The following is a 22219-nucleotide window of genomic DNA, read 5'->3' as shown; positions in this document are numbered from 1 at the left end:
CTTACACTGTTACATATTTTTACTCTGGAATCCATGTCATTTTCTACAACTTTGTATGTTCTTATATGCTATGCATGGTTCTTCATGTGGTTGATATGTTATTCTGTTAACATTTGGTTTTATGATGTGATTTTAAATTTCATTTTTAGTTTTTGCCTCTGACGCCGCAGCCTTTGGCGAACTGTGGCCATGTCATGCATAAGTTTAGGGTTGAATTAAAGTTTTTGTTACCACTTCCAACATGCGTTGGTCTGCCGTTTGTTCTGTTTAGTGAGGGATTGTCACATATTTAAAATTGGTAGATGGAGGAGTAGCCTAGTGGTTAGTGCAGCGGAATTTGATCCTCGGGAAATGGGTTTGATTCCCATGCAACTTCTTGTGACTCTGGGCAAGTCACTTAACCCTCCATTGCCCCAGGTACAAATAAGTACCTGTATGTACCTTGTAAACTGCTTTGAATGTAGTTGCAAAAACCACAGAAAGGCAATATATCAAGTCCCATTCCCTTTCCCTCATTAGGTACGATCAGTGGAAAGGTCTGTTACAAGGTAACTGATGATAGGTAGCAAAGCTTGAAACTGGCACAGGCGTCTGTTTTTCTAGGGCTAGGCTATACCCCTCGGTATTTGTGTATTCTTTGAATAACTGAACTTTGGGCTTTTGTGCTGTTTTACAGACATGATCTGCAAATTGATTAATATGTTGCCCTATATAAAACTATTGCATTTTTTGCTGTAACTTTTAAAATTTGTCCTTACTTTAGGGGTATGGAAGGCAGCAGGGGGATGGGCTTTGATATGCTTGTATGATGATGCACCAATGGAATGTTATTTTGAAAATGTAGCCGGTCAAAATTGCCAAACAGTGGTTGCTGATGTTTTTGTGTTTTGTTTTTTTTTCAGAATGTGACTGTTTATAGTCATTAAAGTTACTAAGCATATTACACATTATATGATAATGTGGTATCTGGAGAAATAGCTTGCTAAACATTCATTCCATGCCAGTGATTTTTCTCCTTCTTTTTCTCACAAATTAATGTGAAAAGTTTTTGCTTAACAGATGAACTTGAGATGCTTTCAGAGGCAAGAGCTCGTCTGGCCAACACACAGGGAAAGAAGGCTAAAAGGAAAGCCAGAGAGAAGCAATTGGAAGAAGCAAGGTAGGTTTCATCTAAAGGAAATGTACATTTTCAGTCAACAAGTGGTGTTGTCAGGCACACAACTGTGAAAGGTTCTGAGCATGAATATCCTTTCCCACAAGCAGTAGTCTCCTCAGGACTTCAGTTTTGACTTTTTTTTGTTTGTTTTTTTCTGTTGCCAACTGGCCACAAAACTAAGCTGGCCCATTTGGATCTTATCCAGCATTATTGTTCATCTTCTCATTCCTAGAAATAAAAATTAAAAACAAAAAAATTGTGTGTTTTAAATTAATTTTCTTCCAATTCCCGCACTCTGTCATTGTGAGGAGGACCTTTTCTGTAGTTGGTCCTGTCAAATGGAACAAGCTGCCACTTCTCAGGAAAAAAAAGAACTGTTTGACATTTAAAACACTGTTGAAGTAACATTTGTTGGAGCATGAAGCCTAGTGCATCTGGAAACAGTGACTGACTGCTCTCTGCATTGAATGAATGATGATTTAATTTGTGTAGTGTTATTGTGTTTCAACAATTTTTATTGATGACAGAGTCAAATACAAAAACAAAGATAAAACATTCGCAAGGCAATCAAAATGTCACTAACATGGCCAAGCCGTCATCAACCAAAAGTTTTAACCATTACCACATCCCTTCCCCCATCCCCCCTTGTTCCCCCCCACCCCCTGTTCAACCAATTCAAGACCCAACAAATTATATACCCTGCAACCAAGAAACATCATTTGCAGAACATATCGAGCTATAAGCGTCAACAACCTGGTATTTTTATAACCTTTACTGCACTACCTCCCCACCCCCAACCCTTCTTCCCCCTACCCCGCACCCACCTCCTAAACTATTCTCTCTCACTCCACCCCACCTCCGTACCCACCCTTAGTAACCCAGAAGCTTGTATTCTGATAGCCTCTGGGCTCCCTCCCATAGAAAGGTAAACCATGGTTTACTAGGCTGGTTATCCATTACCTAAAACTAAATTAAGTTGAGTATTGGACTGTGACCCCAGGCATGTAAATTTTGTAGGTAGGGATTCCAAGTATGCATAAAACGCTGTTTACGCTTAGGAGAGCCCCTCACGTCTCTGGCTTCCCAAGACACCATTAAATGGACCTGATTCCTCCATTGCCAGAACGAAGGGGCCTCCTGCGACGTCCAGCACTGTAATATACTTTTCCTTGCCACCAGACACATTTTGCGACACATCAAACTACCAGATTTAGACAGATTAGAAAAAGCTTTGGGTTTATCTAAAACAAATTGTTCCAAAGTTCCTTTAATATTTACTCCTAGCAACTGAATCAAGAATCGCTGGACTTGTAAGCAAAATGCACAGATGTTCGGACACAGCCAGAAAGCATGATTAAGTGTGTGAGGGGCTGTGCCCTCGTCATGTACGCTCGACGTATCGCTCTATAACCACATTCTCTCAGTTTTGCATCTACCGTTAAGGACAAAAAGCCCCGCAGAATGGCTCCTACATCCCAGTCTGCCAAATGAGCCCCTGTGCCTTCCGCCCAACCAGGGCCGGTCTTAGCAAGTGCGGGGCCTTATGCAGACCAATTTGGTGGGGCCCCATCCTAGCCCCGCCCCATCCTGGCTCCGCCCCACCCTAGCCCCACCCCATTGATAAGATTATTCCATTTTTAGAAAATTTTTTTATTTATGAAATTTCAAATAAAGACAAATGACGCTAAACTTGTACAAAAAACCTGATTGAAATAATAAGCACAATGCTATCATGAAACCATAAACAGCACTAATTCCAAGGACAGGACGAGCTACAACCTTATGCGTGGCGTGGAAAGCCAACTGTAATTACACCGTGCTCTAAAACACCAATGCACAACCTAGTGAAAAAAAAAACAAAAATGGCTGCAAACTATACGCTAGCAGAATACTGCACCTTCCTTGATCACACCTGAAAAACACATGAAGGCAAAATACTGAACTGGAAAGCAACCTCAAGAAGTCAGAATCAGTATGCAGCAATACTACAAAAATTGAAACTTACATGAAAAATATCACAGATGCACATTTCCAAAAACTGACATATTCCAATTAATAAATCCTGAATAAAATAGTTTTTTCTACCTTTGTTATCTGGTGACTTTGTTTTTCTGATCATGCTGGCTCAGTATCCGATTGTGCTGCTATCTGTCCTCTTAACTCCGTTTTCAGGGCTTCCTTTCCATTTATTTCTTTACTTTCCGCCTTTCTTCTTCATTTCTTGCCCTACATCCGTAAGTAAAAGCTGGGTCCTCCGCAGACTTGACTGTCCAGTGGATCCAGCTTCTGCCTATTTCCTATATCCATGTGCACTTTTTCTCCTCTCTTCCTTTTCCCTCACCTCATCTCCTTCCTCATTCTTCCCTCGCCTCCATCCCTGTCCAGCATTTCTTCTCTCTCCTCCATCCACCCTTGTCCAGCGACCCTCCTGTCCCCCCTCCATCCATCTATGTCCAGCAACCCCTCTGCCCTCCCCTGCCATCCACCCATGTCCAGCGACCCTCCTGTCCTCCCCTGCCATCCACCTTTGTCCAGAAACACCCCTCCCCTGCCATCCACCCATGTCCAGGGACCCTCCTGTCCCCCCTGCCCTCCCCTGCCATCCACCTATGTGCAGAACCCCGTCCCCCCCCCGTCCCCTCTGCCCTCCCCTGCCATCCACCTATGTCCAGAAACCACCCTCCCCTGCCATCCACCCATGTCCAGGGACCCTCCTGTCCCCCCTGCCCTCCCCTGCCATCCACCTATGTGCAGAACCCCCCCCCCCGTCCCCTCTGCCCTCCCCTGCCATCCACCTATGTCCAGAAACCACCCTCCCCTGCCATCCACCCATGTCCAGGGACCCTCCTGTCCCCCCTGCCCTCCCCTGCCATCCACCTATGTGCAGAACCCCCCCCCCCCCGTCCCCTCTGCCCTCCCCTGCCATCCACCCATGTCCAGCGACCCTCCTGTCCTCCCTGCCCTCCCCTGCCATCCACCTATGTCCAGAAACCCCCCTCCCCTGCCATTCACCCATGTCCAGCGACCCTTCTGTCCTCCTTGCCCTCCCCTGCCATCCACCTATGTCCAGAAACACCCCTCCCCTGCCATCCACCCATGTCCAGCGACCCTCCTGTCCTCCCTGGCCGCCCCTGCCATCCACCTATGCCCAGAAACCCCCCTCCCCTGCCATCCACCCATGTCCAGCGACCCTCCTGTCCTCCCTGCCCTCCCCTGCCATCCACCTATGTCCAGAAACCACCCTCCCCTGCCATCCACCCATGTCCAGGGACCCTCCTGTCCCCCCTGCCCTCCCCTGCCATCCACCTATGTGCAGAACCCCCCCTCCGTCCCCTCTGCCCTCCCCTGCCATCCACCTATGTCCAGAAACCCCCTTCCCTGCCATCCACCCATGTCCAGCGACCCTCCTGTCCCCCCTGCCATCCACCTATGTGCAGAACCCCCCCCCCGTCCCCTCTGCCCTCCCCTGCCATCCACCTATGTGCAGAAACCCCCCGTCCCCTCTGCCCTCCCCTGCCATCCACCTATGTCCAGAAACCCCCCCTCCCCTGCCATCCACCCATGTCCAGCGACCCTCCTGTCCTCCCTGCCTGCCCCTGCCATCCACCTATGTCCAGAAACCCCCCTCCCCAGCCATCCACCCATGTCCAGCGACCCTCCTGTCCTCCCTGCCCTCCCCTGTCATCCACCTATGTCCAGAAACCCCCCTCCCCGGCCATCCACCCATGTCCAGCGACCCTCCTGTCCTCCCTGGCCGCCCCTGCCATCCACCTATGTGCAGAACCCCCCCCCCCCCGTCCCCTCTGCCCTCCCCTGCCATCCACCTATGTCCAGAAACCCCCTTCCCTGCCATCCACCCATGTCCAGCGACCCTCCTGTCCCCCCTGCCATCCACCTATGTGCAGAACCCCCCCCCCCCCGTCCCCTCTGCCCTCCCCTGCCATCCACCTATGTGCAGAAACCCCCCGTCCCCTCTGCCCTCCCCTGCCATCCACCTATGTCCAGAAACCCCCCCTCCCCTGCCATCCACCCATGTCCAGCGACCCTCCTGTCCTCCCTGCCTGCCCCTGCCATCCACCTATGTCCAGAAACCCCCCTCCCCAGCCATCCACCCATGTCCAGCGACCCTCCTGTCCTCCCTGCCCTCCCCTGTCATCCACCTATGTCCAGAAACCCCCCTCCCCGGCCATCCACCCATGTCCAGCGACCCTCCTGTCCTCCCTGGCCGCCCCTGCCATCCACCTATGTCCAGAAACCCCCCTCCTCTGCCATCCACCCATGTCCAGCGAACCTCCTGTCCCCCCTGCCCTCCCCTGCCATCCTCTTCTCCCCCCCCAACCAAGGAAGGATCATTTTTCTTTTAAATTTACCCTCCGTCGCCGGAATCCAGCACAGTACATAAGTACATAAGTACATAAGTAGTGCCATACTGGGAAAGACCAAAGGTCCATCTAGCCCAGCATCCTGTCACCGACAGTGGCCAATCCAGGTCAAGGGCACCTGGCACGCTCCCTAAACGTAAAAACATTCCAGACAAGTTATACCTAAAAATGCGGAATTTTTCTAAGTCCATTTAATAGCGGTCTATGGACTTGTCCTTTAGGAATCTATCTAACCCCTTTTTAAACTCCGTCAAGCTAACCGCCCGTACCACGTTCTCCGGCAACGAATTCCAGAGTCTAATTACACGTTGGGTGAAGAAAAATTTTCTCCGATTCGTTTTAAATTTACCACACTGTAGCTTCAACTCATGCCCTCTAGTCCTAGTATTTTTGGATAGCGTGAACAGTCGCTTCACATCCACCCGATCCATTCCACTCATTATTTTATACACTTCTATCATATCTCCCCTCAGCCGTCTCTTCTCCAAGCTGAAAAGCCCTAGCCTTCTCAGCCTCTCTTCATAGGAAAGTCGTCCCATCCCCACTATCATTTTCGTCGCCCTTCGCTGTACCTTTTCCAATTCTACTATATCTTTTTTGAGATACGGAGACCAGTATTGAACACAATACTCCAGGTGCGGTCGCACCATGGAGCGATACAACGGCATTATAACATCCGCACACCTGGACTCCATACCCTTCCTAATAACACCCAACATTCTATTCGCTTTCCTAGCCGCAGCAGCACACTGAGCAGAAGGTTTCAGCGTATCATCAACGACGACACCCAGATCCCTTTCTTGATCCGTAACTCCTAACGTGGAACCTTGCAAGACGTAGCTATAATTCGGGTTCCTCTTACCCACATGCATCACTTTGCACTTGTCAACATTGAACTTCATCTGCCACTTGCACGCCCATTCTCCCAGTCTCGCAAGGTCCTCCTGTAATCGTTCACATTCCTCCTGCGACTTGACGACCCTGAATAATTTTGTGTCATCGGCGAATTTAATTACCTCACTAGTTATTCCCATCTCTAGGTCATTTATAAATACATTAAAAAGCAACGGACCCAGCACAGACCCCTGCGGGACCCCACTAACTACCCTCCTCCACTGAGAATACTGGCCACGCAATCCTACTCTCTGCTTCCTATCTTTCAACCAGTTCTTAATCCATAATAGTACCCTACCTCCGATTCCATGACTCTGCAATTTCTTCAGGAGTCTTTCGTGCGGCACTTTGTCAAACGCCTTCTGAAAATCCAGATATACAATATCAACCGGCTCCCCATTGTCCACATGTTTGCTTACCCCCTCAAAAAAATGCATTAGATTGGTGAGGCAAGACTTCCCTTCACTAAATCCGTGCTGACTTTGTCTCATCAGTCCATGTTTTTGTATATGCTCTGCAATTTTATTCTTAATAATAGCCTCCACCATCTTGCCCGGCCCCGACGTCAGACTCACCGGTCTATAATTTCCCGGATCTCCTCTGGAACCCTTCTTAAAAATCGGAGTAACATTGGCTACCCTCCAGTCTTCCGGTATTACACTCGATTTTAGGGACAGATTGCATATTTCTAACAGTAGCTCCGCAAGTTCATTTTTTAGTTCTATTAATACTCTGGGATGAATACCATCAGGTCCCGGTGATTTACTACTCTTCAGCTTGCTGAACTGACCCATTACATCCTCCAAGGTTACAGAGAATTTGTTTAGTTTCTCTGACTCCCCCGCTTCAAATATTCTTTCCGGCGTTACTGAAAGTGCTCCTCCCCTCCCGAGTCCCCCCGACGTCTCTAGCAGAACGCAGAAGCTCTTCCTGATTCGTTCATTCTCATTGTCAGAAGTTGTATGGAGCATAAAATTCTCGTTCCAAATTTATAGGCGTGAATTTTTGTGAAGTATCAAACCACTCACCCAAGTGTCGCAGAAGACATGCCTTGTTATATAGGGCCAAATTAGGGATCCCTAAACACCCATTCTTCCAGCTCCCCCACGTAACTTTTAGCCTCAATTTTGGCTTTTTGCCTGCCCAACAAAAATGACTAAACATGCTATAAACTTTAAGGAGGTCTTTCTGAAACACCCTAAGGGGCAATGTTTGTAAGACATATAGCTAGCGTGGGAATAAAAACATCTTCAAAAGACCCACCCTGCCCAATAATGTACAATAATCCTTCCAGCTATTCAGTTATCGGCTAGTGTCCTTCATGAGCACCTCTATATTAAGATGGCATAGAGCCTTGACATTCATAGACAGTCTGATGCCTAAATATTTAAAGGAGCTGTCTGCCCATCGCAGAGGGAATGAATTTCCCCAGCTCTGTCTCACCTGTGGAGTCAAGGCTAAGGCCTCTGATTTAGCTAAGTTTTTGTGTAATGTTATTGATTGGTTGTTTATTTTAGTTGGTCATAATGTAATCTGTTTTATATGTTTTATGGTTATGTGTGTTCATTTGTAATCTGCCCCTGGATAAGGTCAACATATAAATTTTAATAAATGAAATGAAATAATTTGCACCCTTTTAACAGTGTTCCATTAATTGTCCTCCTTCCATCCCCCCCCCCCCCCCCACCCTCCATTTTAGTTTAAAAGTTGCTGCTCTATCTCCTTTTTTAAAGTTAGCACCAGCAGCCTGGTTCCATTCCAGTTAAGGTGCAGTCCATTTTTTCGGAATAGGTTTCCACTTTCCCAGAATGTTGGCCAGTTCCTGACATATCTAAATCCCTCATCCCTGCACCATCATCTCAACCACGCATGGAGACTTCGGAGCTCTGCCTGCCTCTCGGGTCCTGCGCATGGAACGGGGAGCATTTCCTAGTTATGATAGGAGTCTAATCCTTTGTCTGCTTTACTACACATTCTAGAACATCCTTATTTGTTTCTGAAAACTTGTTCATTAAATTTCTTAAGGAGTATTGCAAAGACTTGCCAAAGATTCAATATCGATTCCACTGCACATCCTCTCAGTCCACTGACAGAACTCCTGCACAGTCTATCTACTAAAGATTGAAAGCCTCCAGGAAGCCATTCATTGCCATGCTTCTTCAAAATGTGCTGGAGGATGTTGTGGATTTGGATTTCATTCCTCCATGGAAGCAGAGGAGTACTCTGCAGCAGCAGTTCTCAACTGAGGTGTCACAGCACACAGGTGTATTTCCATGACCCAGGAGGGAGATGAGTCACAGGGCTAGTACAAACAGGGCATTAGCTCTCAGAGGATAGTGACAGCAGAAAGCTTAACTTGGAAACAGGAGATTTGGCCACACAAGTCCCAACATTCTTCCTTAATTGTAATGAGCCATGCGCTTTCCACTGATCACAGCAGCAAGCTGCATTTAATATGCTTTAATTTCTGGTGCATGGAGCTCACCAGAACTGAAGTTGATATAAATGCCCCATGCTATCGCATCCTGTGAAAGGAATGCAGTTCACAACAAATTAATGAATGATATCTGAGTTTGTGTGGCCACGTCTACTGCTCTGCCTAGCCATACTTCCTACTACCCCCATCTTCTCAGAGCCACAGGCTTGGTGCTATACTGGAGGGACAGTTGCTGCTTTGTTGAGGGGAGGGAAGATGAAGGGAAATTGCTGCACTATTGGGGGGAGGGCAGAGGGGAGTGAGAGTAAAATTTGAACAGACAATTGAAAGAGAGTAAGAAACAGCTAAAAAGGAAGGATCAATATGTCAGAGACGAATGTAGTGAGGCACTGGAAGAAGACGAGGGGAGAGGCGATACAACAAATAGAAGCCACTGGAGAGAGTTAACAGATGGCATACAGGAAAGCAGAAAAGAAAAATCAGGACTGGAAAATTAAAATACTCAGACAACAAAGGTAGAAAAGATGTTTCATTTTGAATTTATTAACTGGCATATATTAGCTTTGGGAAATGGGCATAGCGGAAGTTTTTGTATTTTATTCAGTAAAGGAGAAAAATTATTTCTATTTTTATTTCTCCAGTGATGCAGTACATGCCTAGTTTGACTTCTTGAGGTTCCTAATTCAGGGCTTCTTATACAAAGCCTCGTTAGCGATTCCCACGTGGCAAATGAAAGGAAGCCCATAGGAATTGAATGAGCTTCCTCTCATTTGCTGCACCGAGAATCAGTAGTGTGGCTTTGTAAAAGAAGCCCTCAATTTTTGTCTTCATATTGGTATTTCTAATTTATGATCCCTTATTTTGTATTTGGTGAGGGTCTGTTAATGTGTCTGAGGTGCGGCATTCTTGTTTGCATGTAGTTTCTGTGAAGGTCTCTATAGCAGTCCTGCTTGTTTTTTTTGTTTTGTTTTGTTTTTTTTACCAGTAGTAGCTTTATTGGTTTTCTAGGGCCCAGTGTAATAAATTTAGTGTTGCCTATTCATAGGTAGGGTTTGTTCTGATTTTCTGAACCTTCTTTTTGCTGTGTTTCCAGAGTTCCAACCTTGTTCTCCCTATTCAGTAATCAAACATCATGTTCTCCAAGTTTGGCCACAGTCTGCTTTGTAAACTACAAAGTCTCAAAATAAACTCTGTAAGATTGGCTTCAATTCTAGAAATTCCTTCCGATATGTCTTCCAGAGCCATCTTGCTTCCACCTGGCACCTTTGATCTTCTGCAACTTGAGCGTGGGATTGCCTTTGGGAGGGGAGCTGAAGTCACAGCCAAATAAATCAATTCAGTCTTGACTCCCCCCCCCCACCTACCCAGATATCCCAGGGAGGCATAATTTGCTTCCAAAGCTGGCAACAGATTTGACACACAACTGTTCTTCCTGGTCAGTTAATGCACAGCATTCCATTTTCATCTGGCCTGTGAACACTTCAGGATCCACCATCCAAGATTTATAGAGTTCTACTCAAAAACTACTCCTTGGGGTTGAGCATACAGAAGTGCTTCGCGTATGCAAAAAGAACACACAAGTCCAGAGAGGCTCAAAGGAGGAAAACGTTTGGAGCCAGGACCGCATTGATGTTGGCACTTGAACCAGCATCAGGTACATCAGTCCCTATGGCTACAATGTTATGACCTGGTGAATGTGAGCCCTTGTGCCCCGACTGAGCACGGCGAAGATGAAGTGGCACCGCACTCGATCAGGCAGCCAGACAACCCCTAGCTTCACCTGGGGAGCGACCACCGTTCCCTGGGAGTTGAGCCCCCAGGTGCAGGCGGCCACCAGGACTTCTGGAACCGGCGGGGTTGCACAACCGCTGACCAGGCTGGCAGGCAGGCAGACACAGTCCAGGAGCAAAGAGTCAGTGAAGCAGCAAAACAGAGAGCAATCCGAAAGTCTGGGCAGGCAGCAACACAACGCCTGGTCAGTAAAAATCCAAGGTCAGGAACACAGGAAAACACTGGAACAGATGAAGACCACAACCTCTAAGCGAATAGAAGCCGAAGCATGGAAGGACTGGAAACAGGGCTTTAAATAGAGCAGGAATTAGGCTCAACCATGAGCAGCTGTTCCAAGATGGCTGCCCCCATCAGCAGAGGTGCCTACATCCAAATATGGGCTTCCTTCCTGACCTCGTTACTCCAAGATGGCTGCCCCCTCCTGAGCTAGCCAAGATGGCTGCTGTCCATGATCCAACCCGGATGACGGCTGCTAGGTTAGGAAACAGAAACCAACCCATCCTGGAGAAGTGTAGCAGAGCGTAACATACAAGACCTTTGTCAGACACTGGGAATGGATGTACATCGAGTAGGTCTCCACCTGCTTAGATGTTGGCCATTATCCAGGGCTCCTGGAACGTGGTCAGTATTGGACCTGACGCCGAGAAGAAGGGAGGATTTGACTCCGTCTTCGTCAGCATCGAGGGGTGTTGATTTTTCTTGTCCTTCGCCTGATCCTACGTATAAGCATCGATCCCCCTTGATGCATGATACCGGGGCACTGAGAAGCGTCGGCACCAGGAGGAGCTCTCTCTTTCTATTGAAGAGGTGCCTATGCGCAGATCTCCAAGTAGCCAGGACCAGGTACTTGAGTCGACACTGACAGTTCAGCAGGGTGTCTCCAACCTACTATTTTTCCAGATGTTGACCCTCGAAGAGTGGGTCTGGGCCGTGCTTCAAGAGTACTTGGGACTTTTACAGCAGAATTCATTAGCATCGGTGGTGCTTGTGCCAGCCATCACTCCTTTCTTGCAGGGTCCTCAGCTTGTGGTGAGGTCACCGATGCTGGTGCCGTGTGCGGGATCAGAGTTGACAGCCGCCCATGCAGTTACTCCCTCGACGTTGGTGGAGGAAGCTTCGCCGGAGTCAAGAGTTGAGCCTGTACCTCAGCGCCATTCCAGATAAGGACATTGTTCCTTGTATCTGAGGCAGGCACAGTCTCAGCATTCCTATTTTTCTGATTCCAGTGCGGACCGCTTTTGGGTGTCTGGTGATGAGCCTAGGTACTTCTTGTAGGAGGAGTCCTATGGAATTCCATCAGAGCCCTTCCCACCAGAAGAGAGCTGAAAATCTCCACCAGCGAGTCTCTTCTTCCTTGCTTTTGTGAAGGAGATGACGGCTGCCATCCCAATTCAGTTGGAGACAGAGGACAAGTCCAAGGCTGAGATATTCAAGGTCCTGGACTATGACTCTTCTCCTAGAGAGGCTGTGACTGTCCCGCTTCACAAGATTTTACGTGATGTTCAGGTGAAAATTGGGAGTTCCCTATGTCTGGCCCTGTCTTCCCCCAAAAGATTGACACCATGTATCAGATTCAGATTTCACCTGGATTTGATAAGCCACAGTTGCCTCATCATTCTTTGGGGGTGGAATCCGTGCTGAAACGTGCCAGAAGTTCCAGAGACTTTGCTTTGGCACCCCCAGGCAGGGAAGCTCAAACTCTCGACTTGTTTGGGTGTAAGATGTATCAGAACTCATTCTCATTTCACTTATCCAGTATGACTGATTTGCAGATAATCTTCCTCTGGAGCAGGCCGAATCACTTCACCAGTTGACCAAGCAGCAGAAGACGTCACAAATTCTTGACCAGGGGTGCATATTATACCTTTGATGTCGCATCCAGGATCTCTGCACAAGGTACAACGATGTGCAGACTGTCATAGCTATTTGTCTCTGACTTGGATCCAGGGGGTCCAGCAGTGGTAGTCACAGCATTGCTCCGTAGAATGGAAGTCCATGTATTTCCATACCCAGCCAATTGGCTGGTGAAGAGCACATCAAAGGAAAGTGCTCAGGAGTCTATGCAGAGAACTGTTTGGATGCTAGAGCTACTAGGGTTCATTTTAAACTACCCCAAGTTCCATCTGCTCCAAGTTCAACAATTGCAGGTGGCAGTGCTGTACTGTTTGAGGCTGCTTAGGCAGTTCTTCTGTAGTCTTGCATCTGGATGTGGTGCTATTCTTAAGAGGGGTGAATCATCTCCAGTTTCCTTTGTGCCCTGTGTGCACCAATCTCAACTTGGTGCTCCGGGCTCTTCAGAATCCTTCCTTTGATACATTAAAGAGGGCCACTCTTAAGGGTGTCACTTTGAAGGCTGTTTTTTTTTGTGGCCATCACTTCTGCCAGAAGTGTGTCAGAACTTCAGGATCTCTCCTATAGGGATCAGTTCCTTACCTTTATGGAGTTTGGGATCTCGATTTGGACCATCCCCTCTTCTGAAGGCTGTCTCTCCCTTTCATTTCAACCAGACGCTACTTCTCCCTTTCTTGTGCAAGAATGATTGTGGATTGACCTTCACTGCTCTCAGGCTGCTTGATGTCTGTAGAGTTCTGTTTCAGTATCTGGAGGTTATTAATGAGTTCAGGAGGTTGGCTTATCTCTTTATGCTCTTTGCAGATCCCTGAAAAGGCCTCTTGGCTTCCAGAGCCACAGTGGCACACTGGATTAAGGAAGTTGTTACATCTGCTCATGTCTTAGCTGGTAAGTGACCACCTGTGTCTTTCTCTGCCCATTCTAATCGAGGGGTGGCTACTTCTTGAGCCATACCTTTAGAGGAGATTTGTAGGTTGGCTACATGGTCTTTGCTTCACATTTTTTCTAAGGATTACAGATGTGTCTACTAGGCGGGACAGAATTTGAAACTTCTTTCCTTCACTCTGGGGTTTCTGGATCCCTCCCTGCTTGAGGACTCCTTTGGTGCATCTCAGAAGTCCTGAATTTATCTGTTCCAGACGCTAAGGAAGTAGAAATTAGTTCTTACCTGTTAATTTTCATTCCTTTAGTCTGAACAGATCAATCCAGATGCCCACCCTTCTCTGGTGTCTCTCCTCTGTATTACAGTTTGATGTTTTCAGCTTTCTCTGTTCAGGTGTTCTCCAGGTTCTATTGTTTGGTTGTGTTCTTCTCCGCCTTTAATACATAGGTTGACTGACTATACACCCATTCTGCACCTGGACTAGCTTGCTACACACACTGTAGCGTAGACCAATTCCTTATATCTTGTTTAACTGTACAAACAACTTGCCTTGAATTTAGCCACCATCAATTTATTCCAGCTGACTCTGTGCTAGAGAATGACACGGGAATGGGGACTTGAGGTAGCAGGAAAAAATCTGGCATGTTTACCGTAGGTGTGGATGCAAAACTTTTTACCACCCCACAGGAACAGTAAAAAGCTTTGCTTCTGTGTGAAAAAAAAGTGGTTACCTCTCTCACGACTCAGGCATCTGTGTCTTCCTTCCTCCTCTCACAGTAGCTCTACCTTTATGCAGCTGACACTTGACGAGCCTGCTCCAGGTCCTCCCCTCTGCCAGGTCCTGCCTTCTGATGCAGCTTACTGTTTAGCGAAATCAGGAAGTTGCATCAGAAGTGGGACTCGACAGAGGAATGGCCCCTGAACAGTCCTGTGGAGATTGGCTGTCTGCTGCTTAAAGGCAGAGATATCATGGGGGGGTAGGGAAGACCAAGTGCCAGACCTGCGGGGAGGGAGGGGGGCTGCTGGACCCACTGGTAGGCCGAAGGGAAGGGAGACAGTGCTGGACTGCCGGGAGAGGGGGAGGCCTGGCAGGAGGGAAGGGAGGGAGGCACTGGACACATGGGGTTTTGGAGAGCAGGGAGAGAGGTGCTGGACCCATGGGAGGGGGGGTTGGAGGGGGGAGAGGCACTGGACTCATAGGAGAGAATGGAGAGAGACACTGGACCCATAGGGGGGAAAGAGGAGAGGCACTAGACCCATAGGAGGAAAGGGGGAGAGGCTCTGGACCCATAGGAGGGAAGAGGGAGAGGCTCTGGACCCATAGGAGAGAAGGGGAGAGGCGCTGGGCCCATAGGAGGGAAGGGGGAGAGGCGCTGGACCTGTGGGGAAGGCTGGAGGGCAGGGAGAGAGGCACTGGACCTGTGGGGGGGGGCTGGGGTCAGGGAGAGAGACGCTGGACCCATAGGAGGGGTCTTCTGTAGGAAAGGGAGAGAGGTGCTGTACCTGCGGGGGATGAAGGAAGAGGGAGTGAAAGACTGAACACAGTGAACAGAGGGAGAGGGACACATTCATGTAGGGGAGGAAGAAAAGGGAGAAGCTGGACATAGGGAGGTATACAGAAATAGAGGGGAGATAATGGGCATGGAGGGGGAGATAAGGTCAGGAACACAAAGGGAAGATGCTGCATGCGGGTGGTATATGGACACAGAAGGGCAATACCAGACATGGGATGAGGTATATGGGCACAGAGGTAGATGCTGGACTTGGTGGGCACATAGACATGTAGTAGTGATGCTAGACACTGGTAGAGGGGATGGGGACATAGAATGGTGATGTTGAATGCAGGGAGATGGACAGGGAAGTATAGGGGACACAGAGAAGCGAGATGCTGAACATGGGTAAAGATAGGTACACAGAGATGGATGGTGAGCATGGAGAAAGAAGAATGTCAAATGGGCAGGAGACCCTTACTACTTCAAGCTTTTGTTAGCCACATTGAACCAATTCATTTTAATTGTGGGATATAAATGTTTTTATAAATAACAGAAGACAGAGGGAAACAGAAACTAGAGCCTAGGACCAACATGATTTGAAAAATAAAATGACCAGACAACAAAAGGTAGAAAAAATATTCTATTTCTATTTTGTGATTAGAATACGTCATATTTGAAATTTGTATACTGCCAGAGCTGGTATTAGACATGGCTGGGGCCTAGGGCAGAAATTTGGGAGGGGACCCCAAAGCCCAGGCTGTACCTTCAGCGTCCAGCAGGCTTGGGGCTCCTTCTGGTCAGGGGGCAGTTGTCCTAGTTGCACTTCCTAACACCATCTGTGGCATATGTGATCTTTATATTTTGCAAGGTATAGGAAGAAAGGCATCTCTTTCTATTTCTTTGGTGTAACTTCTTGCAATTGTGGTTTAATACATATTTATAATTTTTGGTCAGCTATTATGTATTTGGCATTTGTGTTCTGTTTGTGTGTGACCAAGGTATTCTGTTAGCATGAATTTTCTATGTAGCATTCTGTAGTAATTTGGTTTGTTAAGCTTTCCCAGTAGTGGAGGGGATATTCGTGAGGGGGGAGTGAAGACGGGTTTTGTTTGTAATTTATAAAACAACAGTTGTACAAAATATTATTTTTTTTAATACTTTAATAAAACGATTTAAATAGAAAATCATAACTGTTTAAGGCTTGTGTGAATGGGATCAGATCACACTCGTGGGGACTGGGACAAATTTTGTCCATGTGTCATTCTCAACTCTTACTACCAATCTTGTACTCATCTATGTATCTGCACTTGATCCCTCGGCTACATAGTAAGCTGTGTTAAAGCATTAACATATCTATGTTGTTTGAATGTTATGCTTATTAGATGTTTCATTAGTATTATGCTGACTTTGTATTATATCTCTGTTTGAATTTCAATGCTGTTAAATTTGTGTATAGTTTTGATACTGTTTTTATAGTAGTCCTATTAGGTTTTAGTTCGCTGTTCTCAAGTGTACCTCATTTATTGTATTCATGTTTATATTTGGCTATTTGTACTATTGTAAGTTTTATGTTAAACTGTGTCTGCTGTACCCCACCCATGGGTGAACGTCTTCATAAAGTAGGTTAATAAACCCCCAAAAATAAATAAAATAGAGCCTTAGTGGGGACAAAGAGAGGCTTTGGGAGTATGTGAGAAAAAGGGAAAAGATGGAAAGTTATCCGGGGTGGAGTTATGGAGAACAGAAAATACCAAGAGGGACAGTGCTTTGGGTGGGGGGATGGGAAGGGCTCAGTAATGAAAAGAGACTGTGCCTGGAGTGGGGAAATGTGTTTTGGGGATGGAAAGGAAGAGAGTGTGAAAGAGACTTGGGGAGGAGGGAAGAAGAGTGAGAGGGTGTGCCTGTGTCAGGTTGAGGTACTTGAGACTGAATGCTTGTGCCACAGCAAATGTTTTGTTGATTTCTACTAGTACATAATAAAACAATAAAATATATTAACAAATATAAAACAAAGCATAAATAAACTATATGGGTATTCATAGACATATATGCATATAAATAGGTATAGATTAGTATGATCTAGTACAGATGCTTTTGATGGAATCTTGAAAAAATATATTTTTTTTGGTGTTAGTTTACATACAGTATTACTTAATTTGATAAAAGTAACAATTCACGTAAATAAATATGCTAACATATGCCAAATACTAAAGACCAGTTTGATCAGTGTAAAGGAGTTCTTGTCCCTTGACTTACCTGAATGAGTAGTAATTATAAACAGAGTAGCTCTTTCTTAGTACGTAAACAGTGCACTAGATGCAGTAAATTTAGGGTATCCAGCAATGATGGGCTGAGGTCATAATAACAATTAAGATATTGTAAATTTAATCTACTTATGTCACTGCTGTTGCTTGGCTAGCTGTGAGTGTACATTGATGAAAATTCAATTGCAGTGGTTTTGGAATGCTACTAGTGATCCCTCAAAAGTAAGACTGGTTAGTGTTTCACACTTTTTAAAGGGGGCTCTCTTCAGGATCCCATGAAACACTTAAACATCCATTGGAATATAATTTTAATACTTTAAGTAAAAGCTGCAGTAATTAAGTGTGTTCTCCATGTTCTGTCTGCATTGTGCTTCCATGGCAATAGGGCTCATTTTTGAAAGAGAAAATTTTTAAACAATTGGCATAAATTTTCAATTGGGCTCGTCAAAATGTTCAAAACTAAAACATGAGCTGTATGTGTTTTAATAACTACTAAGCATGACCAGATGACTACTGGAGGAATAAAGAAATGACCCCCTCCCACCCCCCAAAGATGTGAAAGAAACAGTACATACCAGCCTCTGTGTACAGCCTCAGATGTTAAGGCCAGTCCTATTAGAGCAGCAAGCAGGTCCCTGGAGTAGCCTAGTGGTCAGTGGAGAAGGGACCCAGGCCCATAGTCCACTCTAAACCCACCAAAAACCTACTGCCTGCACATATAGGTGACACTTGCAGACATAAGGGCTATTGTAGTGGTGTACAGTTGGGTACAGTATAAGGGGGTAAGGGGTGAGATGTGTACCTGGGAGCTGTTATGTGACATCCACTGCAGTGCCCCCTAGGGTGCCCCAGTGCTCTGCTGGGATGTCTGTGTGGCCAGTCTACTAAGAATTCTGGCTCCTCTTACATTCTCATTGCTTGAGTTTACTTTTTTCTTTTGCCGAAAATGGACCAAAAAGATAAATGCACAGAGCACAAGCACATCTAGCAAGCGGCCATTTTTGAACAAAAAAGATAGATGTTTTGCTGTTTCAAAAATCACTTTATTTGCCACCAGGATTCTGGACATTTGAGGAAAACATCCAAAGTCAGGCTTAAATGTCATATTGAAAATGCCCCCCCCCCCCCCTCGTGTTTTTCAGAGCTACTACTTTTTACAGCTTATTTGTTTATATATGTATGTAGTAAAGTTTGTTAACTGCCTTTATGAAGAGATTCATCCACGATGGTGTACAGCACAATGACAAAGATCTGAGTTTGGAACACAAAAATAAACATTGTAGTTTTCCTCCTTAATGTCATTATTTTTTAGAGCAGGGATATTTTTGTTTTAATGTGAATTGTTCATCATATAATAGACCTTCTCAGAAAGCTTTGTTGATAGAGTTTCATGTCTTTAAGCCTCATTTTATCCTGTTGTGATATATGTTTGTTCAGATGGGTATTAATATTCAAGATGTGATCAATGATGAATCCAATAGTGTTAACCATGTCCGCCTTTAATTCACATCTTGGGTAAGACAGTGTGCTTGAGGTTTGACAGAACATGGTGCATTTTATCCAAAAGTAGTTCTGAAATCTACTTTAGTGATTTGCATTTCCCATTGGCAGTAAGATCTTAGGTAAGTTGTTTTGTCTCTGATCATATTACTCTGTTCTTTAGGCGTCTTGCTGCTCTTCAAAAGAGGAGGGAACTTCGAGCTGCAGGGATTGAGATTCAGAAGAAGAGAAAAAAGAAGAGAGGAGTGGACTATAATGCAGAAATCCCATTTGAAAAGAAACCTGCTCCAGGCTTCTATGATACATCAGAAGAAAACCATCAAGCTCTTAATGCAGACTTCAAAAGGCTACGGCAGCAAGACCTTGATGGAGAGCTCAGATCGTAAGTTTAACACTCATTCTCTCACCTAAAGCATGTTTCCAAAGAATGGGATAGCTTTGTGCACAGAGAGGAACTGAACATAAGAATAGTCATATTGGGTCAGACCAATGGTCCATCACAGCTACCTGGCAGAAACCCAAATAGTAGCAACATTCCATGCTACCAATCCTAGAACAAGCAGTTGCTTCCCTATGTCTATCTCAATAGCAGACTGTGGACTTTTCCTACAGGAACTTGTTCAAACCTTTTTTAAACCCAGATATGCTAACCGCTGTTACCACAATCTCCAGAAACGAGTTCCAGAGCTTAACTATTTGTTGAGTGAATAAATATTTCCTTCTATTTGTTTTAAAAGTATTTCCATGTAACTTCGTTGAGTATCAGTTCTGTTGTTTATATCCTGCTTAAATCAACCACGGAATCAAAGAGGGTTACATAAAAAATACATCATTTTAAACAGGACCTAGATATTTGCCAAACAAATGGTATGTTAGAGCCTTCCTAAACATGTAATAAGTAGGAATAATTTGGACAGAAACAGGTATTATGTTCCAGATCTTACAAGATTGATACGCAGACAAAGCTATCGTGAAAGTGCTTAAGGCAGTGGTTCCCAAACCTGATCCTAGAAACACCCTAGCCAATCAGGTTTTCAGGATATCCACAATGAATATTCACGAAAGAGATTTGCATGCAGTGGAGGTAGTGCACGCAGATCTCTGTCATGAATATTCATTGTTGATATCCTGAAAACCTGACTGGCTGACCTGCAGAACCAGGTTTGGGAGCCACTGGCTTAAGATGTATATCTTAAGCTAAAGGGAATCCAAGCCTTAACAAGGAAGCTGAACAGGCCATTACCCTACTAGAAGGAAAGGTTAACATCTGAGCATGAGGAATAGGGCAGCAGCCACTAATAATCTTATAAACCAGACAAGCCACCTTAAAATCCACCTGAGTTCTTACCAGTAATCAGTGAAGATCCCTCAGCAAAAGGGATACCTGATTATACTTGCTATATTTGTATAGCAGTTTTGCTGCAGTGTTCTGTATCAGCTGGAGCATATTTAATTTCTGTATCAGCTGGAGCATATTTAAATGCTTTTGATATATACCAGCATACAGAACAATGCAATAATCAATTGAGAGAAGATTATCATTTGAACTATAAAACAAAACTGATCTGGAAAGAAAAATGAACTCACTGCCCTCAATTGACGTAGTTTGAAGAATAGGGGGCACACAATGAAGCTAGAAAGTAGTAACTTTAAAACAAATCGGCGTGTAATTAAACTCTGGAATTTGTTGCCAGAGAATATACTAAAATCGGTAGGTTAGCGGGGTTTAAAAAAGGTTTGGATGGCTTCCTAAAGGAAAAGTTCATAGACCACTATTAAAATGGACTTGGGGAACATTCTCTGCTTATTTCTAGAATACTGATCAAATCACATGGCAAAATTCTACTAAACTTAATCCAATATATAATACCTCAATTAGTAGAAATTATGATGTGTATATTATTGCTGTAATTACTTCTTTATCTCTTTCTTAGGGAAAGTCTCATACAGTCATAGGGGTCTTTTCTGCACTCTGCCAATTGTGGCGTGCCCCGATTTTATGACAAATATAATCACAGACAGTCCCTTCCTCCACCCTCTTTTTTCTCCTTTTTTTCTTTACAAATTTTCTATTTTGTGACTTTTTTTCCTTATGTATTCTTCTTGGCGGAGTGCAGAAAAGACCCCTATGACTGTTAGCTGCATTGCGCCTGCCATGAGTGGGAAAGCGCGGGGTACAAATGTAACAATCAGTATGAGACTTTCCCTAAGAAAGAGATAAAGAAGTAAATACAGCAATAATATACACATCATAATTTCTACTAATTGAGGTATTATATTTCTATAATAAGCAGCATAAAATGTATTGAACTGTTTTGGAATCTTGCCAGTTACTTGTGGCCTGGATTGGTCACTGTTGGAAACAGGGATGCTGGGCTTGATTGACCTTCGATCTGGCCCAGTATGGCAATACTTATGTACTTATAATATCTTTTTACTCGGGCTATTTATCTGATGTTCCATGATCATCTGAGAATCAAGTATAAAACCCAGTACCCTTGATGAAGTCTCAAAATTAAGTATCTCTCCAAAACTTAAAGAAATTGTTTTGGGTATATCCAACAAAGTATCACAAAAATAAAGTAATTTAGTTTTAGCTGTATTTAACTTTAATTATTAGATGCCCAATTATGAGTCTTGTTGATGCAGTCTAGTATTAACTTATAACCCTCTTAACATCCAGAAGAGATGGGAACCAATATAATAATGTCCACAGAGGAAGAAATATGATATAAAGATGAATCCATATAAGACCCCAAAAAGCTCATAAAGATGCTAAATAAAACTGGGGACAGTGGTGACCCCTGGGGTACTCCATAATTGGGTGAGCAACCGTTCAAAAAAGCACTATTTTTTTTGACACTGTACCTTCTATTTTTCAAAAAGCCCTTGAACCAATCAAAACCTACCCCATAAAGTCCAACAAGCTCACTCAACTTTCTTAGTGATAAGTATGGTCCATAGTGTCGAACATTCCGGACACATGAAATTGAAGCAGAACAGATAGTATTTTTTGACTTACCCTGTTTTTCTGAAAGTAAGACATCCCCCGAAAATAAGACCTAGTAGAGGTTTTCCTGAATTGGTAGATATAAGGCCTCCCCCGAAAGTAAGACCTAGCAAATTTTTGTTTGAAAGCAGGGCCGCCCCCCCCCCCCCCCCCCCCCCCCCCCGAGGTCGCCGGGCCCCCCCCCCTCCATCGCTCCCGGAACTAACCTTATGTATAAACTGTTTTTATTGATGAACAGACTTCAATACAAACATATTAAACGCACACAGTTTGTAATTGTACTAACATTTCTGTTACAGCAACGTATCTTACATCGTGTCTGTCCCATCACTTTTTTTAACGTTTGCCCCCTCCCCCCCCCCCAACAACAACCTCTGAGTTTTGAGCTTCATACTTCATGTTAACAATTTCTGCCGTACCTTATCCATTACCTTAATCCACTTACACGAGGGGCTTATAACTTCATTATAGCGTTCCTAGCCTATTGAGTACAGCACTTCTGGCTTTATGAGATATGTTTTGCAAATAGAGATTCCAAACATTAAGAAATTTCTTTCT

At 44.9% G+C, this 22219-nt stretch overlaps 1 protein-coding gene across 1 annotated transcript in view; it reads left to right on the top strand.

Annotated features, from left to right (window-relative positions):
* The window catches only part of LOC115459050 (cell division cycle 5-like protein), a 135916-nt gene that overhangs the window by 92184 nt on the left and 21513 nt on the right, over positions 1-22219 (top strand). Inside the window, exons 5-6 of the mRNA XM_030188915.1 lie at positions 1060-1159; positions 18815-19033. Of these exons, the coding sequence (XP_030044775.1) occupies positions 1060-1159; positions 18815-19033 (319 nt within the window). The remainder of the gene's footprint in view (positions 1-1059; positions 1160-18814; positions 19034-22219) is intronic.

Source organism: Microcaecilia unicolor, unplaced genomic scaffold (assembly GCF_901765095.1).
Source record: "Microcaecilia unicolor unplaced genomic scaffold, aMicUni1.1, whole genome shotgun sequence".
In the NCBI taxonomy this organism is placed as follows: domain Eukaryota; kingdom Metazoa; phylum Chordata; class Amphibia; order Gymnophiona; family Siphonopidae; genus Microcaecilia; species Microcaecilia unicolor.
This window is presented reverse-complemented; position numbering and strand designations above follow the sequence as displayed.